At 42.5% G+C, this 24,976-nt stretch overlaps 1 protein-coding gene across 7 annotated transcripts in view; it reads left to right on the plus strand.

Annotated features, from left to right (window-relative positions):
- The window catches only part of RIPOR2 (RHO family interacting cell polarization regulator 2), a 114,803-nt gene extending 89,909 nt beyond the window's left edge, over nt 1-24,894 (plus strand). For 6 of the 7 annotated variants that reach the window (XM_077352994.1, XM_077352995.1, XM_077352999.1 and 3 more), the window contains exons 9-22: nt 1,547-1,590; nt 3,061-3,186; nt 5,725-5,873; nt 7,201-7,330; nt 8,861-9,556; nt 11,406-11,593; nt 12,614-12,782; nt 14,673-14,808; nt 15,772-15,936; nt 16,642-16,800; nt 17,189-17,394; nt 19,069-19,152; nt 20,742-20,832; nt 23,190-24,894. In XM_077352994.1, the coding sequence (XP_077209109.1) occupies nt 1,547-1,590; nt 3,061-3,186; nt 5,725-5,873; nt 7,201-7,330; nt 8,861-9,556; nt 11,406-11,593; nt 12,614-12,782; nt 14,673-14,808; nt 15,772-15,936; nt 16,642-16,800; nt 17,189-17,394; nt 19,069-19,152; nt 20,742-20,832; nt 23,190-23,290 (2,444 nt within the window). In that variant the 3' untranslated portion in view covers nt 23,291-24,894. Of the gene's footprint in view, nt 1-1,546; nt 1,591-3,060; nt 3,187-5,724; nt 5,874-7,200; nt 7,331-7,813; nt 7,961-8,860; nt 9,557-11,405; nt 11,594-12,613; nt 12,783-14,672; nt 14,809-15,771; nt 15,937-16,641; nt 16,801-17,188; nt 17,395-19,068; nt 19,153-20,741; nt 20,833-23,189 lie in introns of all 7 variants that reach the window. The other variant, XM_077353001.1, reaches the window with a different exon arrangement.
- The last annotated feature ends 82 nt before the right edge of the window (nt 24,895-24,976 follow it).

Consider the following 24,976-nt stretch of genomic DNA (forward strand, 5'->3'; position numbering starts at 1 on the left):
GGGACTTGAGGGACTGCTGCCACCTACAGGTAGAAAGTAGCAATGCAGTGCAGAAGCATCCCCCCCTCCCCCCAACCCCAATTACACATTTGGCTTTCTTGGGTGTGCCCATATATCTGAGACCCTGTCATTTATACAGACTTTATGTTGATTGAGTAATCATGATGTTGCACTTTGGGACATATCAGGGTGAAAAGCTACATGCAGTATTGCTGAGAGCGTTGTAGCAAGACAAACTGGTTGTAAGTCACCAGTGTTTTAGGGTTACCGGCTCCGGGTTAGGAAATTCCTGGAAATTTTGGAGGTGAAACCAGGGGAAGGAGCTCAGCAAAGTACAATGCCACAGAGCTCATCTTCCAAAACAGTTTTGTTCTCCAGGGAAACTGATTTATGTCATCTGAAGAACAGGAATAATTCCAGGAGATTTCCAGGCCCTGCCTGGAGGTTGGCAACCAAAATTCATGTTGTTACTCTGCCTGTATAGATTAAACCATAATCATGTGAAACTACAAGATATAAGGCTATATCTTGTAGTTTGGGACCATATTCTGTGACCAAAGAGTAACTGTCTAGATCGGGGTAGTCAAACTGCGGCCCTCCAGATGTCCATGGACTACAATTCCCAGGAGCCCTTGCCAGCATTTGCTGGCAGGGGGCTCCTGGGAATTGTAGTCCATGGACATCTGGAGGGCCGCAGTTTGACTACCCCTGATCTAGATTATGATAAAATCCTTCTCTCAACAAGAATCTATCAGGGTTCATAGACTTTGGGGATGGGGGTTCCAAGTGTACATGACAACACTGATGTTGCAGATGCAACTCTCATTTTCATTTTAATCTGGACTTTCTTTGTGCTGTACTTATTATGCTTCATTAAACACCTACAACATATGGGCTGCAGTCTAGAGCCGCAGGTTTGCTCTGGCACCCACAAGTGTAAATTCCCCGTAAATGCAATGTGGGTGCTGCAGAGAAGGTATTTTCCCTCTTCAGTAGAACTATGACTTATTGGAACAATGATGCCCTGGGGGGAGGGGATGAATTTTTAAGAAATGTGTAATGTGACGGTCCTATTTGAAAGTTGTGGTTGGGAGTTTTTTATTCTTGGATAGCCCCAGTGAGAGCCCTAGGGTACTGGTAAGAATTCAGATTCTGCCAGGATGGTGAAAAATTAGGCATTTAGAATCCAAAGTAATTTAATTCTTAGATTATCCAGTCCCAATAAATAAATCCATTTTCACTGGTTCACATTATCCCACTCCTACTTCTATTTGCTTGGAGGGTCCCATATGTCCCATCAACTCTAGGTACAGAAACATAAATCAGGTCTCCACCCATGCCCATTTTCTGAGACAGATGAAGGAATTGGTTGGAACATCCTATATCTTCCCGAATGATGAGAAAAAGACACAGGGTGGTATCCAAGTCATTCAGTAGCATAAGTTCTTTGGCAATGTTGTGTGATGTTGGCTGTAGGACTACTAAAATGGGGGGGGAGGTATAACCAGTTCTTCTGAAATAGATCTTGAACGTGATTCACTTCTAGGTTTGGCCGGCTTTGCTCGACTTTGTCCTGGAGACCAGTACGAGGTGAGTAACCTTGTTCTGTTTTGTTAATAATGTCATTTTCCATCATGCTCAAAGGCTTACACATGGCAGTTCTTCTTGTACTCATCCCCTGTACAGCAAAAAGATTCCCACTATTCTCTTTATGGATGAATGCACTCAAAGCCTTTCCCACATTAAAGCTTGGTCCTAAAGAGCTGATTGATGGCGAGCGAGATAACAACAGAATCTTTCTTGAACTTTGTGTTGGAAGGGTGTCAGGCTGTCTCTCAGTTTTTTTTTTCTTGGCGTACATTTTCTCCCTTTGGTAGTTCCTGTAGCCAGTCAGGGCAGGCTGACTAGAGTGGATCATTTAGAACAGGGCGAGTCGAGCCGCTCGCTTCCAAAGCCTACATTGTACCTTCATCAGCAACTCAAGTGGTTGAAATCCAGTAGATAAACGCTGTGAATCTATGTTCAGGGAGGGGAGTTGCTTGGAAACATGTGATTTATGCAAAAATCCCAGCTGTTGTGGGTATCCCAGGCCCTGTGGTCGTGGGGCCATGGTCTACTAGCTTCAGACCCTGCCGTTTTGCCAGTAACTATGGCTGGCCTCTCTCCATGCTGCATCAACAATGCTTAGTGGAAGATTACGTCATGTTTGCCTGTGAAGGATCGACTGTGCCCTTGCCATGCGGGTGCAATTGAAGTGACTACTCATATTCTATTGCTTTGTGATTTGAACATGAATAAAAAGGTAAAGGTATCCCCTGTGCAAGCACCGGGTCATGTCTGACCCTTGGGATGGCACCCTCTAGCATTTTCATGGCAGACTCAATACGGGGTGGTTTGCCAGTGCCTTCCCCAGTCATTACCCTTTACCCCCCAGCAAGCTGGGTACCCATTTTACCGACCTCGGAAGGATGGAAGGCTGAGTCCAACCTTACATGAATATCAGTAGTCTAATTTCACCCTTGTTGCTGAGGTTCTCCAGATAACCCCATGATCTTTGAGTTAACGTCTTACTTGCAGATAAAGATCATTCTAATACTTGTACAGTGGCAAAGCTCTATTGCATTGCCAGTAGAGTGTGAAAATCCTTGGTTGATGTTGATTGACTTGATTGTTAATGTGTTTTAATAGTGTTTCCATGGTTTTATTTTCGGATGTTGGTCAACGACCATAAACAAACAAATGAAATGAATGACCTGAGGAACTGGCAACCCAAATGGAATCTCATGTCCATATATGGTAGCAATTATCATTCATCAGATTGTTTTGAGAATGAGTACACGTAGGGAGGAGGCAGGCCGAATACTGCCTGTGAGAACAGAGGGGTTTTTTGTTTGCACTGGTTTATGATTTTGTAATCACTATCCTTCTTGCATTGTTTATTCTGTGTCTTATGATGTCCAATCTGATTGCCTTTTCTATTTTGGGATCTGCCTTGAGTCTCAGCAAGAAAGGCGGGCTATAAGCAAAGTGAGTAAATAAAGACTACTTTTCTCTCCACAGATTTTCATGCGATATGGCCGGCAGAGGTGGAAGCTGAAAGGCAGAATAGAAGTCAACGGCAAGCAAAGCTGGGATGGAGAAGAAATGATTTTCCTCCCTCTTATTGTTGGGCTGATCTCCATTAAGGTAGCAATACCAATGTTTTTCTAGCCACACATTCCTAAAATGTGTCCATAAAGTTATTATTATTTAGCATATGGCATGTGTGTTATGTAAAAAACAAAAAACAAAAAAAGGGGGGATTAGAACTGGAACCCAAAAACCCCCAACTGGTAACAGCTAGGACCTACAAAGGTTGAATGTCTGAATTGTTGTTAAAATTATATTACCTTTATTGTGCACAATTAAAAAAAAACAACTATAAGAATTAAAAACGTATGTCCAGTCTATAGGCTACTGCAAACCAGTATGCTATACACTATGTGAATCAAAAGACTGATGTGTTTCAGCTATTGTAAGGCCTTCTTCAAAGGTCTGGTTTTAACACACAGCAGTTCTTAACACATATAAAATATATACAGCTGCCAATAAAAGTTCCAAAGTAAGAGCTGTAGAGTATCAGTCACTAAATGAAAGAAGATGTCTAGTTTTCAGTCATTAGCTCTCTTCCAATGATGTGTTTCCTTATTAGTCCATGTGAGATGTTTAGCTTTGTGACTATCTCAAACGCAGCACAGAATCACTTTCATCCTTACTGCTTGATTCTTGTGGCTCTTTATGTTGGTGCAAATCCAGAGAACCTCATGTGGAGCGCTAGATCATATCCACATACTCATAGGAGGTTCCAGTTTTTGCTTCTCATCACAATGTCAACACTGTGTTGGGTGCTATAGTGGAGAGATGTACACAATACTGGGGCAGTACAGGGTACTTAGTGGGGAGGGAAGCAGCCCAGGAAGATATGATGCACATGCAGAAAGAGCCCTTGCTTTTAAAGATCCAAACCTGTATTTCTAAAGGGATGTTAAGCAGAAGTATTCATGATTTGAAATTAATACCAAATGAATGATTCGTAGTCGGAAGTAGTGATTTCTCAATTTTGCAGAACAAGCTGGCTAATCATAGTTACAGGATTACACTGACAGCCTGTTTTGCATTTTCCCCCTGTTTAAGCTCAAATATGCCATTAATTTCTTCCACATCTTGATATTGCATTACATAAATGCCCTTGCCCTAGTGCACTCAAGAATGATAACAGTCTGTTTAATTTGCAAGTTTGTTGGTGAGTAAGAACGTCTGGCAAGCTGGTGCTGAATTTTTGGTGCATTCTCCAGTGTGGTGCCAAGCCTTAAGCTATTTTACAGGCCAAAAGTGAAATGAGAACACAACAGCACAACTGATGTACAAACACATGAAAGTTGTCATTATACATGTGTTTCCAATTTATTGAAGAGGGGAGGGAATATAATGGGGACAGGCTGTATCTGTTTTTGTATGTAGAAACTGGGGATCGCACTATTGCTGTATTAATTTTGGTATATTTATTGATGTTTATGAGCCTCTTGTGGTGCAGAGTGGTAAGGGAGCAGAAATGTCTGAAGCTGTCTGTCCATGAGGCTGGGAGTTCAATCCCAGCAGCCGGCTCAAGGTTGACTCAGCCTTCCATCCTTCCGAGGTCGGTAAAATGAGGACCCAACTTGCTGGGGGATAAACGTTAATGACTGGGGAAGACACTGGCAAACCACCCCATATTGAGTCTGCCATGAAAACGCTAGAGGGCATCACCCCAAGGGTCAGACATGACCCGTTGCTTGCACAGGGGATAAATTTACCTTTACCTTTACTGATGTTTAGTATTGCTATTGTGTTTGCTGATGTTCAAGATTAGTTATTGTATCACGGACTGTATTTGTATCTGGTAGTGATCTTATTCCTGATTGTTAGTGCTCAAGACTTTAGTCAGAAGAGGGGAGTGAAGGAATTATCAGACTTTCCCTCTATCTGAGAAAAGTAAGAAAGCAAAATTATCCTGGGGGCTGAAAAATAGGTATATGCTTTTTTTAAAAAATTACCCAAATCAGCCCTCCTCCTGTTTCAAAGGGAGAAACATCCCAATCCAAAATGGCTTCTTCTCAGTCAACATAATAGACAAAACAATTGTTTTTGAACACTCCTTTGATTCTTTTCCACCTGACACTCAAAATGGATTACAGGATTTTAGAAACCAATACATTAAAACAATATAATTCATACAATAAACCAAGGGTAGTCAAACTGTGGCCCTCCAGATGTCCATGGACTACAATTCCCATGAGCCCCTGCCAGCACATGCTGGCAGGGGCTCATGGGAATTGTAGTCTATGGACATCTGGAGGGCCGCAGTTTGACTATCCCTGCAACAATGTCATAAAATTTCCTAAATTTTTTGCACAGACATTAAAACAACATTCCTATTCACTTTCTAAAAATGCCATCATGAATAATTCTGTTTCGCACATTCTGTAGAATAACAGACATGGGGGAAGTGTCCCGTTTCCAGCATTTTGCTTGCATTGATACATGCGCTCTAAGCACAAGTGCTGATTTATTCTTCCACTTCAACAAGGTGTGATCTTGCCATGTAGCAAGAATGGCTGCCTCTGAGCAGTACTTCTGAACCAACATGCTGTTAAAATATAATTATTCCATTCCTAATTATCATCACTTTCTCCCCTCTCCCCCCAGGTCACAGAAGTTAAAGGCCTCGCTACTCACCTTTTGGTGGGAAGTGTTACCTGTGAAACAAAAGATTTGTTTGCTGCTCAGCCTCAGGTTGTCGCTGTGGACATTAACGATCTCGGTACGATAAAGCTGAACCTGGAAATAACTTGGCAGTAAGTAAAGTGATTTTCTTTCATTATCACTTCAAACCTAAGAAGGCCTGTTGGGTTCACTTGTTATGGCAAAAAAGAAGTTCTTGGCACCTTAAAGGTGAATGACTTTATTATGGTATAAGCTTTTGTGGATTAGAGGCAACTTTATCACGTGAACGTCTTAAGATGTCTTCTACTGAGTCATAGGATCAGACTATCATGCATTGTTTGTTGTGAGTAAAGACTCAGATAAAGGCCTTCCACATCATCTGCTACCTGAGCTTTTGAACTGGTGCCACTGAGGATCAGACCTAAGCATTCTGTATGTAAAGCAGGAGCCCTGCCACTGAGCTGTTGCCTCTTTCCTAAAGGGAACAAAATATTTAATTCAGTTGGGCACAGAGGGGGGAAATGGCTAACAATGGAGTCAAAAGAACAAAGTTTGAGTCCAGTGGAGTCAAAAAGCAGTGTAGTGCAAAAGGTGTAGATGGGCAGAGCTGAGATGTATTAAACTAGAAGTTTTAATAAGATCCTCTTCTATTGCATTCTGGCATGTGATGTACACAACAGAGAGAATTTCCTTTTCCCATACCTAAGATGGCTTTGAAATAAAATTAAAAGACTGGGCTGCAAACTTCTTGAACAGTAAATGCCAGGGTATTTAATTCTGGAGTGTCAGAAGACGGCTTCCAATACTGCTGTGCAAAGATCTCATCCAAAACAGGATGTTTTCCACTTGAGGATTTCCTAAAGGAATGAATAACTGATATAAATCCCCCTTGTGCTGGCTTCCTCCTACCCACTCTAGTGAACCAAGATGGAATGAACACCATTTTGTTGACGTCCCAGCATAGGCACTTTATCAATCTGAAGACAGGGTGCAAAGATACAGTAAAATGTGAATGACCAAAATTCAAGTAGTACCACCTGAAAAGCCATCAAGACTTCCAGACCCCAAACTCCTTTCTTCAGATACTAACATGGCTACCCATCTATTTTTTTTATTTAAAACAGATGTAAAAAAGAAACAAGGGGGGGAGGACCTAAAAATTCAGCAACTAAGTAACCTTTTTTTTTTTAAAGAAAGAAAGATATACATAAAAACAAGACAAAACTGTAACAACACTGTTGGTGGATCTACACGTATGTTTCTATAAATAGTTTCCAGGTATTGGAAAATAAGCCGACATGCATTTGCCATCTATATGCCATGCCAACAGTCCTGGAAATGTGTTGCTTCACTAGGAAGGGTCTTGATGTCCCTCTGCTCTAATGACCTAAAATGAAAAGAAAACAAGTGGCCCTTCTAATGGGAATTCTGTTTAATGAGAACTGTGTGCTTCTGCAGCCCATTTGATGTCGAGGACATGACCCCGTCTTCAAGCAACACAAACAGATCATCTGCTCTCCAGAGAAGAATGTCCATGTACAGTCAAGGTACTCCAGAAACTCCAACCTTCAAGGACCACTCGTTCTTTGTAAGTTGAATGTGGCTGTTTCATATACATTTAGAAAAAAATCACCATTAGCAAATAACAGTTAATTCTTTTTTTGGGAGGGGGGGTTTGCACCATTTTAAAAAGTATGGTGGTTAAACTGTGATGTCCTTCCCATCTTTTGGAGGTTAACAGAAATGTTTCTAACATTGTGAACTAATAATTTCTGTGAATGTCCCTTTTCCTGTTAACTACACATATGGCAGTGAACCTACTCCTGCTTTCCTCATTGCCTGAATTGCAGTAGTAACTTTGTAAAGTTTACTGTAGGATTGTAAAACCTTGAGGCCATTTGGAGCGATGTATTGTCTAGTCGCCTATGAAAAGTGAACTAGGGCATGTTTATACATAGGTCTAGTAAGTATCCTACTCAGGATCTGTTCAAAGGGGCTACTCCCAGGCAAATATTCTTAGGGTTCTTCCACTAGTCAACTAACTGCCCCCTTTTTGCCTTACCTGTTGAAGAAATGGCTCCATCCTCCACAAGACAGGTTCCAGTTTTCCGCTGTAGATGCTCTCCAAGACAGTTTCTTTGACAAGCTGCGTCGTAGTCGCTCCTTTAGTGACCTGCCATCTCTAAGGCTGAGGCCTAGAGCAGGGCTAGAACGATATGTGAGTCTGGAACGTGGGAGCTCTCTTTGCACTGAGTGATCTTTTCCCTCTTGCTCAAGCACTCCTCTATCTTCTTGCATGCTCCAGACCTCAAGAGAGCTCTCTAATTTGCTGACTGAACACTGAGACAGTTTGCTGTGTTATTGCTAGAGGTCCAGTCGGGCATTATTGATTGTTATAATGAAGTTTTCCAACACTAGTTTGGAAATACAAGCCAAATTCTAAGTTCTTTATCAGTACTGAGTTCTGTTGGCTCAATATTGTTTTCCAGATATATACTTCCAGAATTGTTTTTAAAAAAATATCTTAAAACAAAAAAAATTGATTTATAGGTGGCATAAAACTAAAATAATTTTGGTGTAATCTTGTTAAATTTCACACTTTAATCTCTTTGAAATTAATGGCATATAAAACTGCTTAATTTACTCTGGCATTATCATATTTGAAACTTTAATAGTGTGCTCAGCAACTTTCACACTAAATTTGGATATAAGAATTTGCCCTGGAGTGTTTGACAACAACTGGCAGCAGCCATGAGAACATGACAAGACGTTTGTTGACACGCATGCTTTCCCACACGCTCATCTTCTAGTAGATGGAATTGGGTCAGCAAAATACAAGCTCATCCTGCCTCCTGTTTTGTGCATGGAGTGTTAAGTGAAGTTGTAGTACCTTTTGGAGCCAAAGGTTGTTTTTCTGTACTAATGTTGGTTCCATTCTGCTATTTCCTTTTTGTTATTCTATGCCTTTTAAAAACAGTTTAATAAAAGGCAAATCTCTTTTGTGACACGAGAGATCTGTCTTCAACTTCTATGTTCTGAATTATGTGGAGAATTGCCCTTAATCTTTTGTGGAAAGATACCCTGCCTTTATCTTTAATGGTTTTTGTTGTATTTGCAGTCAAATTTACACGATGATGTCTTTGATAATGGGACAACAGAAATCGAGCAACAGCCAATGTCTTTCAGCTTCAATGACATTTCCAATGGAGACCTCACTCTGTCATCTAGCTCTGTTGGTTCCTCTTCAGCCACAGATAATTTTAATCTTGAAATTACTGTCACGCCTCCAGCGCTTAATGGGCAGAGGTCATCAACAAGTCATGCCATGGACAATATCAGTACCAGCTCATCAGTGGACTCCACACCCGAATATAAGGACTTGAAGTCAAAAGAGCCTATGCCAGTTAGTGAGAGGGGAAAGGTTTCTAATATAGATTCTGTTTGCCAAACATCTCCAGCTTCCAGAAGCAACAATCTTTTCTTAGACCATAGTGCCCCAGGGCCTCCAGTATCTCTTTTGCAGGACACAGATGAATTATCAGAGCTCAAACCTGTGGAACTAGATATTTTTGAAGGCAACATCACCAAGCAGCTTGTAAAAAGACTCGCTTCAGGAGAAGGTCCGGCAACGCCCGAAAAGCTGCATTGTGAAGGATCAATAAGCGGAGAATCTGAAGGCTATAAATCCTGTGTCGATGGAAGCCTAGAGGATGCATTCCAGGGGCTGCAACTAGCACTCGAGCCTCATAAAGAACAATTTAAAGAATTTCAGGACTTGGACCAAGAAGTAACACACCTGGATGAAATTCTAAAAGTAAGTTCAGTTTCAGGGTTAAAAAAAAAAAAAACACCTGGATGTTTTATCTCATTCACTGTAAACAATGGCATGCAAGATAGACCTTGTTACCCAAACCATCAGTGTCTAAAGTTTGTTTGTTTGTTTATTTGTTATATTTATTTGTTATATTTATATACTGCCTTTTCTGAAGGCCCTCCCTAAAGTTTGTTTATTTATTTATTTATTTGTTATATTTATATGCCACCCTCCCTGAAGGCTCAGGGCGGTTTACATAGAACACCTAAACAATACATGAAACAATTCATAGCATATAAATAACTGTAACAATAGTATTAATAAGTGATAATTATAACAGTGCAACAGTGCAAACAGGTCTAGAGCGCATTGATGGAATTCTGGGAGGGAGGTAGCCGGGGGAGGGGGAATATGTACACCATACACGAGCACTGAGTGAATACAGCCATCACGGTCCCCAACCTTTTCCAACCAGTGGACATCTTTGGAATTCTGACTCAGCGCAGCTGCAAAATGGATCCCACAAAAGGTGGATCCAGCCACAAAACCACTGCCATGGCTTACCATCTGTCACTCAATGAAGATCCTTGTGCTGTGTGCTAGCTATGCCAGTAGCGATGTTTTAAAAAACTGCACAGCCAACCAAATCTCCAGAGCCCAGTCAGAAGCCTTGCTATGTAACAGCTCAACCAAGGCCCCACTCACTTTCTAAAAGTACTTGGTGGACTTCAGGAAAGGAATCACTGGGCCTCCACGTGCACCACACTGGAGATCCCTAATCTACACATCAGATACAGAATTGCAAAGTAACTTAAAAATGATAAAGGTGATGTGTTGGTCACCAATAATACAAAAACCAAGACAGATCGCCAAAATGAAGGTTGTATAACCAACTGGAAGGGCAACCCCATGTTTTGTAAAGCCAACATGTAACACTGCTGCTGGCTGTTCATTCTGACCATCGAGACTTTTCAGTGTTGCCGTGCTTGTGGGGAAAGGGAATATGTGTTCCCTTCCAGAATTCCCCTTGTTCAACGACTCTTTCTCTCATTTGTGACATGGTTAAGCCACAAAGCAAAAAATCATCAAACGGGAACAAATGCTAAGGGAATACAAAAGCCAGGATGGAAACCCTGGGGAAATGTTGGTTGTATCTGGTTATATCTACAAATATATGATGGGAAACTCTTGTTGTAGACCCAAATAAGAAAATGGGAGGCATCCAGGAACTGAATGAGTTGGTCTGGATCCTTCAGCTTCCATTTGAGGAAGTTACATGCCAGGAATGAAGAAGGTGGGCCACAGAAAGATGATTCCTCCTGCTCCATAGGGGCAGGGTTTCTAGTAGGAATTTTGCAGCTAGCACAGGCCAGTTCCCAGCAAAATATGAGATAATTTTTGCTAATTCTCCTCCCTCACTGCTAACATGAGCTCCAGTCCAAAAGCTGCTATCAAAAACTGAATTCAGAACTCAGCTCAAAAGTCTTGTCTTTGATGCTTTATAAACCAGATAGAACTGGGGTAGGTCTTTCAGTGGTGAGACTTCATTCCTAACTAAGTTATATTAGTGTCTCCCAGAATTCATTGCTCTCCACCACTAATGCCACATACTGTAGGTTACAGCATCTAAACTAATATCCCTAGAATCTAGAAAATCAACATGCATGTGAGCCACAGCAATGCAAGGAAACATGGCTAATTAATTCCCGTTGTCCACCTATTTCTCATTAGTATGAAATTCTGAAAATAAGTTAAACAGAAAAGCCTTTGCTTACCCCAAACTCACCAATGGTTACCCATTCTTGAGTTTCTTCTCTTCTGTGCATTCATTTTGCTTTTGGTTTTGCAGTGCAAACCAGCGGTCAACCACAGCAGGTCGTCCAGTTTAAGTCTAACTGTTGAAAGTGCTTTGGAAAGCTTTGATTTCCTGAACACCTCTGATTTTGACGAGGATGAGGGGAGCACAGAGGAGCTTTGCAACGGTGGGGGTCGAGGGTCCGACTCCGTCTTCTCCGACTCTGAAATGGAAAAAAACAGGTCAGAAGCCAACATTTTCTACTTTTCAGGCCAGGCTCCTGCACTAGTCCAGATATGCACTCATATTTTAAAGAATAATATATCATGAGGGATCAGAACCAAAGCCAGGAGCGGGACTTGTATACCTTACTCGAGTCTGAGCGTTTGGGTCAAGTTTTCCTACTGAGGAGTGCAAACAGAGATCTGAGAATTCACTGATATTACCTGAATATTCTTTTCTACATCACCAGGAAGTCTCAACCTCCTTTTCTCCAGGTTGAACATTTCCAAGTCCCTCAGCCTTTCCTCCCAGGGCTTGGTCCCCAGGCCCTGGATCATTCTCGTCACTTTCCTCTGCACCTTCTCAGTTTTGTGCACATCCTTTTTGAAGTGATGTTTGCATTGGGGAGGAGGTACACTGGGGGGGGGGAGCACCTGGGCACCAGAGATCCATACATGGATGCCATGACACCATGTTGGGATTGCTACTCTAAGCTGTCACTTGAGTGCATTAAAATGCATAATCTCTTCTGCTTCCACAACTTCCTCTTTCGATTCCTTGGCTGGTTATTAATCAAGGACTAGTACCACACTGACGGATTAGGCCTTAATTGTATAACTTTTGAAGCCACCAATGTAGAATTCAGTTAAATCCCAAACAGTTTGGCAGAGTATCTTGTCAACGGGCCAAGACTTCCTTAAGAGGTGGGGTGGGAGGGTTCGCAAACGAGTCCTAACGAAGGCTGATTTTCAAAGACTCGGTCGTGAGAACTCGACACAAAAGAGCCATTGTCTCAGAGAAACAAATAGGCCACTGTGGAAGCCATCTATTCTGTAAGTGCAGACATTTCTTTGGCTCCTGCTCCCTTAGCCCATTGCCAATTTGAGATATGATGCATTCATTAAAAGGTCTCTGGCCTACCGAGGGCTGTTTGGTTACAGATCGGTGCTTTCGGCAATCCCTCTTTTGCATGATGTTAGTCGTGTCAAGCCTACATGAAAAGAAAATCAAGTTGCTCTTTTACCTCCCCACATGAACAGTTACAGGTCAGAACACCCAGAAGCCAGAGGGCATCTCAGTGAAGCGTTGACAGAAGACACGGGAGTCGGTACCAGTGTGGCTGGGAGCCCTCTTCCACTGACCACGGGGAACGAGAGCCTTGATCTCTCCATAGTCAAGCACTTGCAGTATTGCACACAGCTTATTCAGGTAATGCTCTTATCACAATTGGTATTGAAGAGGTTGTTGCTGGATACGTGTTTGCATCCGGCACAAAGGATTTTGTCTGATCTTTGACATGTTTAAAGGATTCTTATTTGTATTGCTATGCATCTAGGATTGCCAGGTCAGTCGGACCAGGCAATGGGGGATAGGGGGAACTTACTGGGCACTAAAAGGGAAGTAAACACAATGTCCCTGTATCCCCTGGAAGTGATGTAGCACATTGTGGATATCAGGGGAGACACTCTTATTTCTCTATGGTAGAATTAGACTTTTATCATAGAGTTTTGTCCTAAAACCAGAGCATCATCCTTCCTGGTTAACTTCCTGGTTCTTCCCTCCCCGCACCTGGTAAGTTCCCCTGGTTTCTTAGAGGCTTAAAATGGGAGAAGAGACTCCTAACCAGGGGTCCCATGACCCCAGCTAGGGATCAGCAGTCCTATATAGATCTCTGCATTCTTCTGTCCTGAACAGAAATCAGTGCAAGTGTCAACACTTGAAGCACATCAATAAGGGACCAAGGCAGGTTTGCTGTGGCTGCGGAGGCTAGAAAATCACACAGGTGTGTGGTAGAAGCAGGTTGTAATGGGCCCAGCTCAGAGTAAGTTCAACACAAATCCTATTCAAAAGAATGGGAATTAGGTTAGTTGTGAGTAACTTTCTACACTGATTTCATTGGGATTTAAGAGCAACTAACGGTCTCTGGATTAAGCCACAAGCTTGGGCCATAAACCACACTCCATCCAAAGAGATTACGTTTTCTTAAATCTACATACTCTACCTTAATCCACTTGCTGGGCTTGTGCAAAGCATTACCACAAACTGACAGAAATCTTAAGATACTATAATACAAAATATTTTGGCATCTGTCAAACAATCCATCAGCCTCATGGAGCAGGGTTTTCCTACTTCCCCTTCCCTTTGCAGGGCCCAGAGCCCCAGAAAGTTTGGCCCTCGAGATCAGTAGACTGTCTGGAACAGCTAGGGTTGGGAAAAACCTGGAGACTATGAAGGTGGAGCCTGCAACATTTGGGGAGGAGTGGGCCTTGAATGGGGCATAATGCCATGCAGTTCACCTTCTCAGCAGTCATTTTCTCCATATTTCTGTTGCCTGGAGATGAGCTGTAATTCCAGGGGATCCCCAGGTCCCACTTGGAGGCTGGCATCCCTAGGAACAACACAGAGGGAAAGCCATCTTAGCAGCCCTGACTGGGTAGAAAAGCAGGGTATAGATCTTTAAAATAAATAAATCACATGGATGTGTATGGTGGTAGAAGAATCAGTGAAAGCCACCGCTCCATCTCCCGAAGACTTGGGCCCTTGAATCGTTGGTATTGTGTGGTTGGATACACACCTCTGCTTTTATCCCATCCTTTCTCCAGGACAGGATCATAGCATACATAGTTCTGTCCTTGTCCCCCCCCCCCACCCATTCAATCTCCACAACAACCCTGTAAGCTTAATTAGGCTGAGGGAAAAAAATGTAACCCAAGGCTACCCAATGACCTTCAGGGAAAATTGGGGATTTGAACCTGTGTCTGTTTGGCCTTTTGTCCATCACTTCTAACCACTATGCTATACCCACTCTTATTTGTTTCATGTATGTTTTTGCATATGAGTGCATTTTAACAGATTTATTGATAATTTTATCACATACGCTTTGCCTTCATATATGTATGTATGTGTTGACACATTGCGCTTTTATACTATTTATCTTGCTCGTATGTGTATATTTTACACTTGTGAGCTGTCCTGAGCCATTGGGAAGGAAGGCATATAAATGTAATAATAATAATAATAATAATAATAATAATAATAATAATAATAATAATAATAATAATAATAATAATAATAATTTTGGTCTCTTTTTTTTTTTAGCAAATTGTGTTTTCCAGCAAAACTCAATTTGTAACAAGAAACCTCCTAGATAAACTCTCCCAACAGACTCTAGTGATTGAGTGCCTGGCAGAGATCAGCAATGAGAACCTGGGGAACATCCGACCAATAAGTGAAGGTAAGAAATGGCATAATTTCCATGGAAAAATTGGTTGTGTATTTAAACATTCTTTAACCATTTCCCTGTTAAATGATGTATTAAACCATGATTTTAAAACGGACATGTTGGAAATTGAAAGACATTCTTGGCCTCACGAATGAAAGACAGCATTTAACTAACATGTCCTTTACCTTTCAAATCTGTTGATTTCTGTGCCACACCAAGGGCTAGAAGATTGTTTTTTTTTTTAATGCACAATTTTCAAGAATCCAAATCCTCTAACAACCTACATAGATTCTGAGTAACATGGGTATGTAGAAATAGTGTTGGGTAGACATCCATTGCAAGCACTTATATTTATTATATTTATATACCACCGTAGGGCATAAGCACATGAAATGTATAGACAGGTGCATGTCCAGGGGAACTGATCTGTGTAGTCTGGAGATGATCTGTAATTCCAGGAGGTCCCCAGGTCCCACATGGAGGCCGGCATCCCTATATATACCACTTGAAAAGCCAGGTTTTGCATGGCATGGGACCAGGATAGGTGAAGGACCAGGATATCTGAAGGACCATCTTCTCCCATATGTTCCCATATGTTCCTGCCCAGGAATTCAGGCCACACTGGTAGTCCTGGCTTCCAATCAAAGAAAGAAGCTTCTTTGGTGGGTGCACAAGAGATGGCCTTTTTTGATGGCTGCCCCATGCTTCTGGTACAACCTTCCCAGTGAGGTGCACCTGGCCCCCAGAGTTTGGTTTTTTTGGTGGCAGCTGAAGATTATTTTATTTAGGAATATATATATGATTAAAGTAGTCCTAAATTGTGATTTTAAATTTTTGTTTAATGTCTTTTATGTTCTCTATGTATTTTATTTATATTGTAAGCTGCCTTTAGCTCTGCAAGGAAGCAAGGCAGCTAATCAATGCTTTGAATAAACAAACAAATCAACTCCTTTCTTGATTTTCTTTCCCTGTCAGCAATCCCAGAATTTCAAAAAAGGATCTCCCTCCTGTCCTTCTGGAATAAATGTACATCCCATTCTTCTGGGATGTACCATACCTCTGCAGACAAGCTGATCAAGCAACTGGACATCACATTTGCGGCAACCATGAATGAGGAGTATCCGGGGGTTGCAGAAATAGGTGCGGTTCTCGAATGTGCTTTTGAATTAGTGACCCAGGGTGGGTTCTGGAAGATAACAGTGAATGGCAGCCAAAATTATAGTCATCATCTGTTAAGACAGTTGTAGTCAACCTGTGGTCCTCCAGATGTTCGTGGACTACAATTCCCATGAGCCCCTGCCAGCAAACGCTGGCAGGGGCTTGTGGGAATTGTAGTCCATGAACATCTGGAGGACCACAGGTTTGACTACCCCTGTGTTAAGATACTTGCATCTCGTCTGAAATCACCTTGGAAATAGTTAGAAGATGCTAGTGAACATTATCATGTTGAAATATGTTGCCCCACATTCTAAATGTCAATCAAAATGTGTTGCATTTGCAACCCATAGTTTTATTTGGCTGCTTTGGAGGCTGGATTGTTTGACATTATGCCCCACCAAGGTCCCTCCCTTCCCCGAACCATGTGTTCTCTAGGCTCCACCCCTAGACCCCCAGGAATTCCTCACCCAGGAGCTGGTAACCCCGCATAAGTTCCACCAATGTTGGTTTAAAACGATAGACCAAGCCTTTCCCTGGTACCATCTTAGCATAATATGTGTATAAGTTGAGTGCTTTTAACATTTCCAAAATCAAATTGTTAAAAGACCAGTGTGTAGGTTTTCCTGTGATTTTAGTTTGTTTTATTAACGTATATGCAACCAAATTGTTTTGTCTCCTCACTCCCAGTATTCAAAACTTTGGTGTCTCATATCTTGGACCGGGCAGAGCCTATCCTCTCTTCCAGTCTGTCTTTGGAAGTGGTCACAGTCTTTCAATACTACAACTATTTCGCAAGCAAAAGTGTTACCGACCTGGGAAGCTACTTGCTTCAGCTGGCAAAAGAAGGTAAGGATGATACCCTTTTGTCCTTAAGGAAGAAGACAATCACATTGTTTCAGAGGACAGCATGAAAGAATTCATTTTGCATCAGGAGAATGTTTCCTGTGCAGGATCTAGCAGGCCCAGGGCTCTTCCTCGGAGTCTGATCAGCCCTGGGATTGTTGGCAGAGTTTTAAGATCCAAAGAGGTGTTTAGCACCAGACTGCTTAAAAGAATCAAATTGCTTTATTTCAAAGAGGAACAACTTTGTGTAGAAAGGGGGAAGGAGAGAGCTGCCTAGCACTTCTGTTCTGTTTGTTCAGTCTGTTCATTCTGGAGGTGAACTGGGAGGAAATGTGCTCAAAGAAGCAGGACTTTGCCTTAAAAACACCTCTGACCTGTCTTTGCATTTTAGCTTCCACAGTTCAGACTCTGCAGTCCTTGAGGGATGAGAAGTGCTTGCGGAATGTGATCCCATTCACTGACATCAGTCTTCCGCCTCAGCAAGAAGTACTGAAATCTTTGGCTGTCCTCCTCCTAACAGAGAATAAAAAGGAAACCTGTGACACCGTCGCATCTATCTTATCAGCAGCGGCAGAAGACAAGTACTTCAGGGAAAAGGCAAGTGAGGCATGAAATGGCAACCAGCTGGGGAGGGGGGCTGGATTTCAGTGAGGACACGTCTGCACAATGAGGAGGCACAACACACTGTGTGCAGCTCCCGCACCAAGCCACAGTAGCAGGAGAATAGGCCTCTCCCCTTTGAGGATGCACTGCTTTAGGTGCCTCATCTCCTCAGGGTGGGCAATCAGTCAGAGGAAGATCTGGGTCTTCTCTATGGTTGCCCTGGAATTATAGGCCACTTTCCCAAAGAAGGCTTCCCAGAGCCCAGCACGTTTTTCTTTCCTTTTAAGAAGAGCTTTCTAGCAGCTTAGGACAATCATCACAGCTGATGATTTGTAGGAAGGCCAACCTCCAGTGGGACCTGTGGAATTATAACTCATCTCCAAGTGCCAGAGATCAGTCTCCCGGGAGAAAATGGCTGCTTTGGAGGGTGGACTCCATAGTATTATACTCCCCACCCAGAGCTGGCAACCCTAACAACTTGGTGCAAATCTCAAGAGAATATTTAATTGATTATTATGGGTTAGAGTTCTTCCCCAAGGCCTTGATTTAACAACAACAAAAAAGGCTTCCTTCGACAAAGGACGAGATTTCTCCATCAGAAAGAAAAGTCATTCTCCATTGGAGGAAGTCTTTCCATATTGAAACAAGATTTAGCACAGCCTTTCTCAAGCTATTTACTGTTGAGAAACCCTTGAAACATTCTTCAGGCTTCATGAAACCCCAGAAATGACGTGATGGTGCAGAATATGGTTGGGAAGCATAGCTGTGTACACACCTACACAGGGCAGTAGAACAAAGTTTTTGTTGGGCTTCAGGGCTCCACTCCTTTACTCACACAGGGAATGAGCACAGCCCCTAAAATAATCAACTATTTAAAGTTCAGGAATAGTCCTAAAATAGTGGGGAGAAGACTGTATCACACACACTGCTGATGTCACCAGTGCAGTTCCATAAATGACTCAGGACACTCACTAGCTGGCCCTGGAGGGGCGTTGCATTTTTAAAATTTATTTTATATATTTAATCATTTATCTCTTGCCTTTCCTTGTGGATTCAAGGCAGCTTACCCTTTTCAGTTTAAAAAATCACGACCAAAAGCGAACCCTAAATCTCTTCCTCCCCTCCCCAGTGTTGTTATTGCAGAGCTCAGAAAATGTGGCTCAGTTGGCAAAAAGGCTATTGCTTTCAGGAAAGAGCAGCCTTTTTCAGCGTTTGGCTGTAGAGGAACCCCTGGAATGTTTTTCAGGTTTCAAGGGACCCCAAAAGTGATTTCATACCCCTTCAGAGAAGTGGGCGCAGAAGTAAGATGTGAGAGCCAGACTAGTAGGCCTGTAGAGCAACAGGGGGAGGGGGCTCCAGTGATGTCTAGTGATGTCAGCGGCCATCTGAGCTTCTGGGAAAGGCCACGGAACCTCTGGGGAGCTCTCGCATAACCCCAGGGCTCCCTGGGTCCCTGGTTGGGAATTCCTGGCCTAGTGTCTCTGCAGCAAATGAGTAACAGATGCCTCTTTTTCGCATTATGAACTGATAATTTGGAATGACTCCTAGAGCACAGCTTCCAAATCACTGCATCTATTTATTATTCATCAGGTGTTGGAACATCTTTTTTGTTCCATGGTATGGCAGCCTCTTCCTCATGCTCTTTCTCTCTCCCTTTTTTTGCTCCAGGCTTTAATTTATTACTGTGAAACACTTGCACAACCCAGCCTCCAGCTCCAGAAAGCGGCTTGCTTGGCACTCAAATGCCTCCAGGTAAAATTCTACCGTCTTTGTGTTCACGTGCCTAGCGGAAAGTCACGCAGCAACGAGGGTTTCAGTAGCACTTCCAGAGTAACAACAAGGGCCTTGTTCTTTTGCATTTGGCACCACTACTGGCACGGTGTTTGATTAAAAAAAAAAAAAAGTAATTTAGGGCCTTGAAATAGCTCGAGGATGCGAATCGTCAACTATCCCTGAGGCCTCTCTCACTTTAGACTGCCGACTAATATTAGGAGTCGTAGTATGACTAATTTTTAGTTCATAAATTAACGTTTGCATAGCAAGGCAAGGCCAAAACATAGATCTTTTAGATCTAGGGTTTGACTACCCCTGTTTTAGATTGTAAAGGCGGGGAGGGGGGGATCCCACAGTAACAATAGTAGTTGCTTTTGTATTCATCCTCAGAGAGGGAGCCACTTCAGTCACTGCAGTCATTTGTGGCTTTGCATGTACAGAGGAAAAATATAGGGCCTGTTGCTGATGCACCACCTGTAAGATCTAACCCCATTTCAGTCCACATGACTAAGTACCCTAAATATGGTTGTATCTGCAGTTTAAATGCGTTGGAACGAAGCACATGTTTTACGGGCCTGAACTAGGAAAATAAGAATGAGAACACAAATAACACAGTTTTCACCTAGAATTGTGCATCGATCTTGATGCATAATAATGTTCAAACCAGAATTTGGACCTGGAAGCCAATAAAGCTATTAAGTTATTTTTATTATTAAGTTATTATTAAGTTATTGAAAATGGCATCTTGAGTTCCCTGTATCCTGCCCTAGTGGCTGGACTATTTGCAGTTCCCAGAACTCTTAAAAGGCTGCCCTTTAGGACACAGAATGTTTTAACTGCAGTCAAATCTGAACGTCACCAAGGCTTGAATTACAAAAGCTAATACCACAAAATATTCAACAGATAGCAGTTCTTTTTCTTTTTCACACAACCAGCATTATCCCATGAGCACAAACAAAATGCTCAAGGGACTATTGTTGGATGGAAGTGGCACATCTGAAACACATTCCTTCATCCATGTGAGTCTGGCATAGTCTCTGGAATTTGTTGGCAGAGTTCCAATGTGCAAAGAGGGACTGCTTAAAAGAATAAAGTAGGTTTATTAAGAAAAGAAATAACTTTGTATAGAAGGAGAGGGGAGAAGAGAGACCTAGCAAACTGTCTAACTGTCACTTGCAGTCATTCTTCCATTGTATCTGTTCTGGAGGCAAGCAGGGAGGAAGTAGGCCCAAAGGAGCGGGAAGTCTCCAAAGAGCCAATCAGAACATAGGAAGAAACTACTTGAAAAATATCAGGAAGTTTCTAGTCTAACTATGCTAAATACACATCTTCTCCAATGCCCCCTGTAAGACATTCTTCACATTCTGCTCAGTCATGCACACCACAGATCTTGCTTATTCCAACAGAATTAACACAACAATCAAATAAATGGGAGTTCTGCAGGTGCATCATAAAGCATGTGTACAGGTCTGAAGAACTGGGCAAGAAGCTGAGAATCAGTAAATACATCATGAAAAATTTGGAAGTAGACTAGAAAATAATTTGCAATGCTTTTTATGTATACACAGGCAACGGAAAGTATTAAAATGCTTGTCACACTTTGCCAGTCTGATAACGAAGAAATAAGAAAAGTGGCCTCTGAAACCCTGCTCTCTCTTGGTAGGTTGACTGTCCTGTACCCCTATAAATGACCTTTTATTATCTCATGCTATGCAAACCCATGGAAACATTGGCAAAAAAGGAGGAACATTGAGGGACGATCTGGATCCCATAGCCGCTCTCCCTCCTGTAGCCGGGAGCTAGAGTGAGATCATGCTTCTCTATATGCTCAGCATGCCTACCCATCCATGCAGGGGTTTTAAGATGTGAATAGTGCATACATGCTTACAACCTAGCATGCATATGGACAGCATGTGTAAAACAGAATTGTTCAGGAGGGTACTTTTATAAAGGGAATAGGTTGTGGTCAGATTGTTTTTCATTCTGTTTTCTAATTTTGCAATTGCCTTTTTTCAATGAAAATGGAGAACTACAAATAATGTAAACAGATAAAGCAAAATCCAGGGGTCAGCCATGTGATCTTGGTATTGGATTTTACATGAATTTGTATTTTAGAATTCCATGTGGACAATCTTTGGAGTCAGAGCTGGGGCAAGTAATCTGGAAGGCTAGGTATATTGCCACACCCTGATATGCAAAGAGGAGCAGCTGGGGTTGTATTGTCTGGTCCTGCCTATTGAAGAAGGGAAGCAAAGCAACACTGTATTTGAAACCTTTCAGGAAAAAACAAGTTAACCTTCCTGATTGGAATATTAGATTGCCCCTATGAGGTGCACACACACAAACATATAACATGATCTTTCAGTGTGCTCAAGTATAATAAAGGCTTGCTTTTTAAGATTCTGGAGCATCCCTCCCCTTTGGCTGAATCCCCTTCCATTCATGGCAATGTTGGATATCTGGAATTAAATGGAAAGGGTGGATCATGTGAGAAAGCCTGGTGACGACTCTGCTCTTCTGCTGGGTCTACTGGAGCACTTCTCACATGAATTCACAGATCCAGATGTTATCTGAGTAGCCTGGGATCCAGCCAGATGGAACAGGTTGTTCTGGTAACATGGGTCCCAAGACAAACAGGCAGGGTGGTTAGTGGGATTCCCAAGGAAGGACAATTCTCTCATTTCATTAAAGGAATCAGAAAAACTGACTTGCTTAATTGTTATCTGTCCCCCTCTCAGCAATCGACAAACGCAGCACGTGGCTCAAATGGGGACCACAGCTGGCTATGCTTCCCACAGGAAGACTTCAAGGGCCTGAGTTTAGTCCCCAAAACAACTGAACCCTTTAATCTTTGAATGAATATGTTTTGTTTCATCTGTTGAGGTGACCACAATTAGTTCCCCCAGAGCTGGAACGGGATAAGTCTTCAGGTTCAGACTACTGGGAATGCTGGTTAAAATAGCAGAGTTTTCTCTGTCATAGAAGTATGATATTGCATTCAGGAAATAAATCTCCCAAGAAATATATTGCAGAAGTAAAACTGCCATTTATTCAGGTAGATTCTGTTCACACTCGGGTTGTGGTTGAGCCCTTTCCCTATCACGAGTGGCCCGCTGAACTTGGCATTGTGTATGTGGAAGTAGGAGGGCATTGTTTCTACCAGAGAGACCGATAGAGACCTGGGACTCTAGGAAGAAGAGAATGGGGAGAATGGGGAAGAACAAAGAATACAAAGAGAGAGGAGAGGGTCAGAGGGCAGCTCCTGGGTTAAGACCATGAGAGGCATCCCATTCAAGCAAGTAACACCTATACACACTTAGAATGATGTGGAAAAAAGCCCAAAGTCACTCACTCCCTCACAGACAACCAGGTTTATAGACAGCAAACCATTGCAAAACAGATGCACAGTATATACAAAAATTCCAGCACAGTCAGATGACTTAAACATTCACATTAAGTTACCAGTGAAACCCTTAGTCACAAATCTCACCCTAATTTTCTTTGCAGCCACCACCAAAAGGGTTAGCTTGCGAGTGAGATGAGGGTCATATCTGATTGAAATGACCACATTTTTTTTCTACGCCTTTCAGTCCGTCATACTCCAAAAGAGAACTTCCCAAGAATTTAGATCTAGGATCATTGTAAACAGGACAGTCTAATACATGATAGATTATATGCTCTTTTAGGAAACAGCTCAAATCTTGTTCCTTTTCTGTAGCAGACACAAATGGCTGTTGTTTACAGCAGGGGTGGCACATTGTGGCTCTCCAGATGTCCATGGACTGCAATTCCAATCAGCCCCCTGCCAGCAGGGGCGGATGGGAACTAGAGTCCATGGGCATCTGGAGAGCCACAGTGTGGCCACCCTGGTTTATAGGGAGAAAGCTGGGAGCAGGGAGAGAGAAAGCATGGGAGAACTCCTGCCTTGTCCATTGTGTCTACCTGGAGAAGACTCTCTCTTGTCTAACAACCCCAACCCCAAAGAATGAAACATTTCCTCTTGTTTTTGTGCTCAGGAGAGGAGGGACGGCTGGCATATGAGCAGCTAGATAAATTCCCCCGTGAATTCATTAAAGTTGGTGGACGACGTGGGACCGAGGTGGCCACAGCCTTCTGAGTCTTCAAATCAATAAACATTGAACAAGAGCCTCGATGGCTGCTTGTACTAACTTCTATGGTGCTGTAGCTAAACTGCAAAAAACAAAACGGGATGTCCTGGAACTCACGGACTTTTGAAGATGAAAAGTGTATGAGGAATCTAGATTTGGGTTCCCATGGCCTTTCACCTGGCTATTATGAAACTGTGATCTGTCCAAGTTTGTGATTATTTTAGTTGCTTCCGAGTGAAACCGCGTGATTGCAGTACATCGGCCTCAGCAAGCGTGAGACGTTCCGAAAGCAGCTTGGAGGCATTCTTTGCAGTTTGGTGTTTGCTTTGTGGGCATTATTGCATCTGCTTGAAACGTTTGATCCTCCTCCTCCTGAAACAGTGAGCAGGAAGAAACAAAATAGGCAGCGGCTCGTATTGTCACCCACACAGAGCCTCGGTTCCAGCATCGCTTGCCTTGATTTCTTAGAGCAGCAGAGTGCAAGACAAAGAAATGTTGGATGACGGCCTCCCTCTGGACTCAGCTGGATGCAAAGGCTGGGAGATTGGCATTCCCGGAGTCATTTTAGATTTCCTTCTGTGCTTTCCCCCACCCTCCGATAAGGAACTCATTAAGCCAGAGATATTATTTTCTTGTCAAGCATGCGTGTGTGGGCTGGAAACCACAAATGGAAGGGTACATTTATTAGTTTTCCCAGAAAAAGAACAAATATATGCAATATCGTTCTGTTTTGATTTTTTTAAGAATTTAAATCCTGGCTCCTTTCTCTCCCCTCTGTTTCAAAAAAGAAGAAAGGAGAAAAGTGTTGTGCATAAACACGTTAATCTGTTATACTGAGTTTGGGCTAACTGAGAACTAGCAGAATTCTTAAGGGTTATTTAAAAACGGGATCTGCAGAATTCCTTTTCCCTGCAAAACTGAGAGGGTCTGGGTCATGTGACAAGCTTTTCACTGAAGCCCTTGTGTTGCTGATGATACAGCCTAAATCAGGGATTTCCAACCAGGGGTCCGTGGCCTTTCCTGTCCTGCCCTAATGGACTTGGCCACAAGCTAGGGAACTGGTCATCTCCACCTGGAGGGCACGATGGGTAGGCCGTGGGTGTAAACATTAAAGGGGAGCAGTCGATTCAGGCATGGCATGGGGGGGTCCGGGCCGTCTTCTTAGCTCCTGCCCTTCTTTCTGGCGTACATGAGGCAGAACCACCATAGTAGTAGTAAAGGTGCGGGTAGGAAGCGAAAGATTGGTGAAGGGTGTCGGTGGTGATATCATTTCCAGGGACATGTCACTTCCAGGAGGCGTGCCATGGAGGCGTGGCCAGCTGACATCAATTCTGTGGGTCCTCGAAGCCTGAAACTTTATTTCAGGGGCTCCTCCACAGTCACAAGGTTGAAAAAGGCTGGCCTAAAAGCTGGTAGTTTCTATACAACCATTGAAAATTGCAGATATTGAAGGTTCTTGGGGAGGGAAGTCTAATAGAATCACTAACACCCTTTGCCAAATGCATTGGCAAAACAGTATTTTTTGATTACGAATGTTAAGAACCCGTTGTATATATATATCTGTATATTTATAAGTTATATATATTCTCTGATTAAAAGCTCCATTTGTACAGCTAGACCTAAAGAGTTTTGCAGAAGGAAACAATCGTTTGACAACACGTGAAATAATTTTTTGATTTGGTTTTTATTATAGC

This window comes from Paroedura picta, chromosome 9 (genome assembly GCF_049243985.1).
Source record: "Paroedura picta isolate Pp20150507F chromosome 9, Ppicta_v3.0, whole genome shotgun sequence".
NCBI classification, from domain to species: Eukaryota; Metazoa; Chordata; class Lepidosauria; order Squamata; family Gekkonidae; genus Paroedura; species Paroedura picta.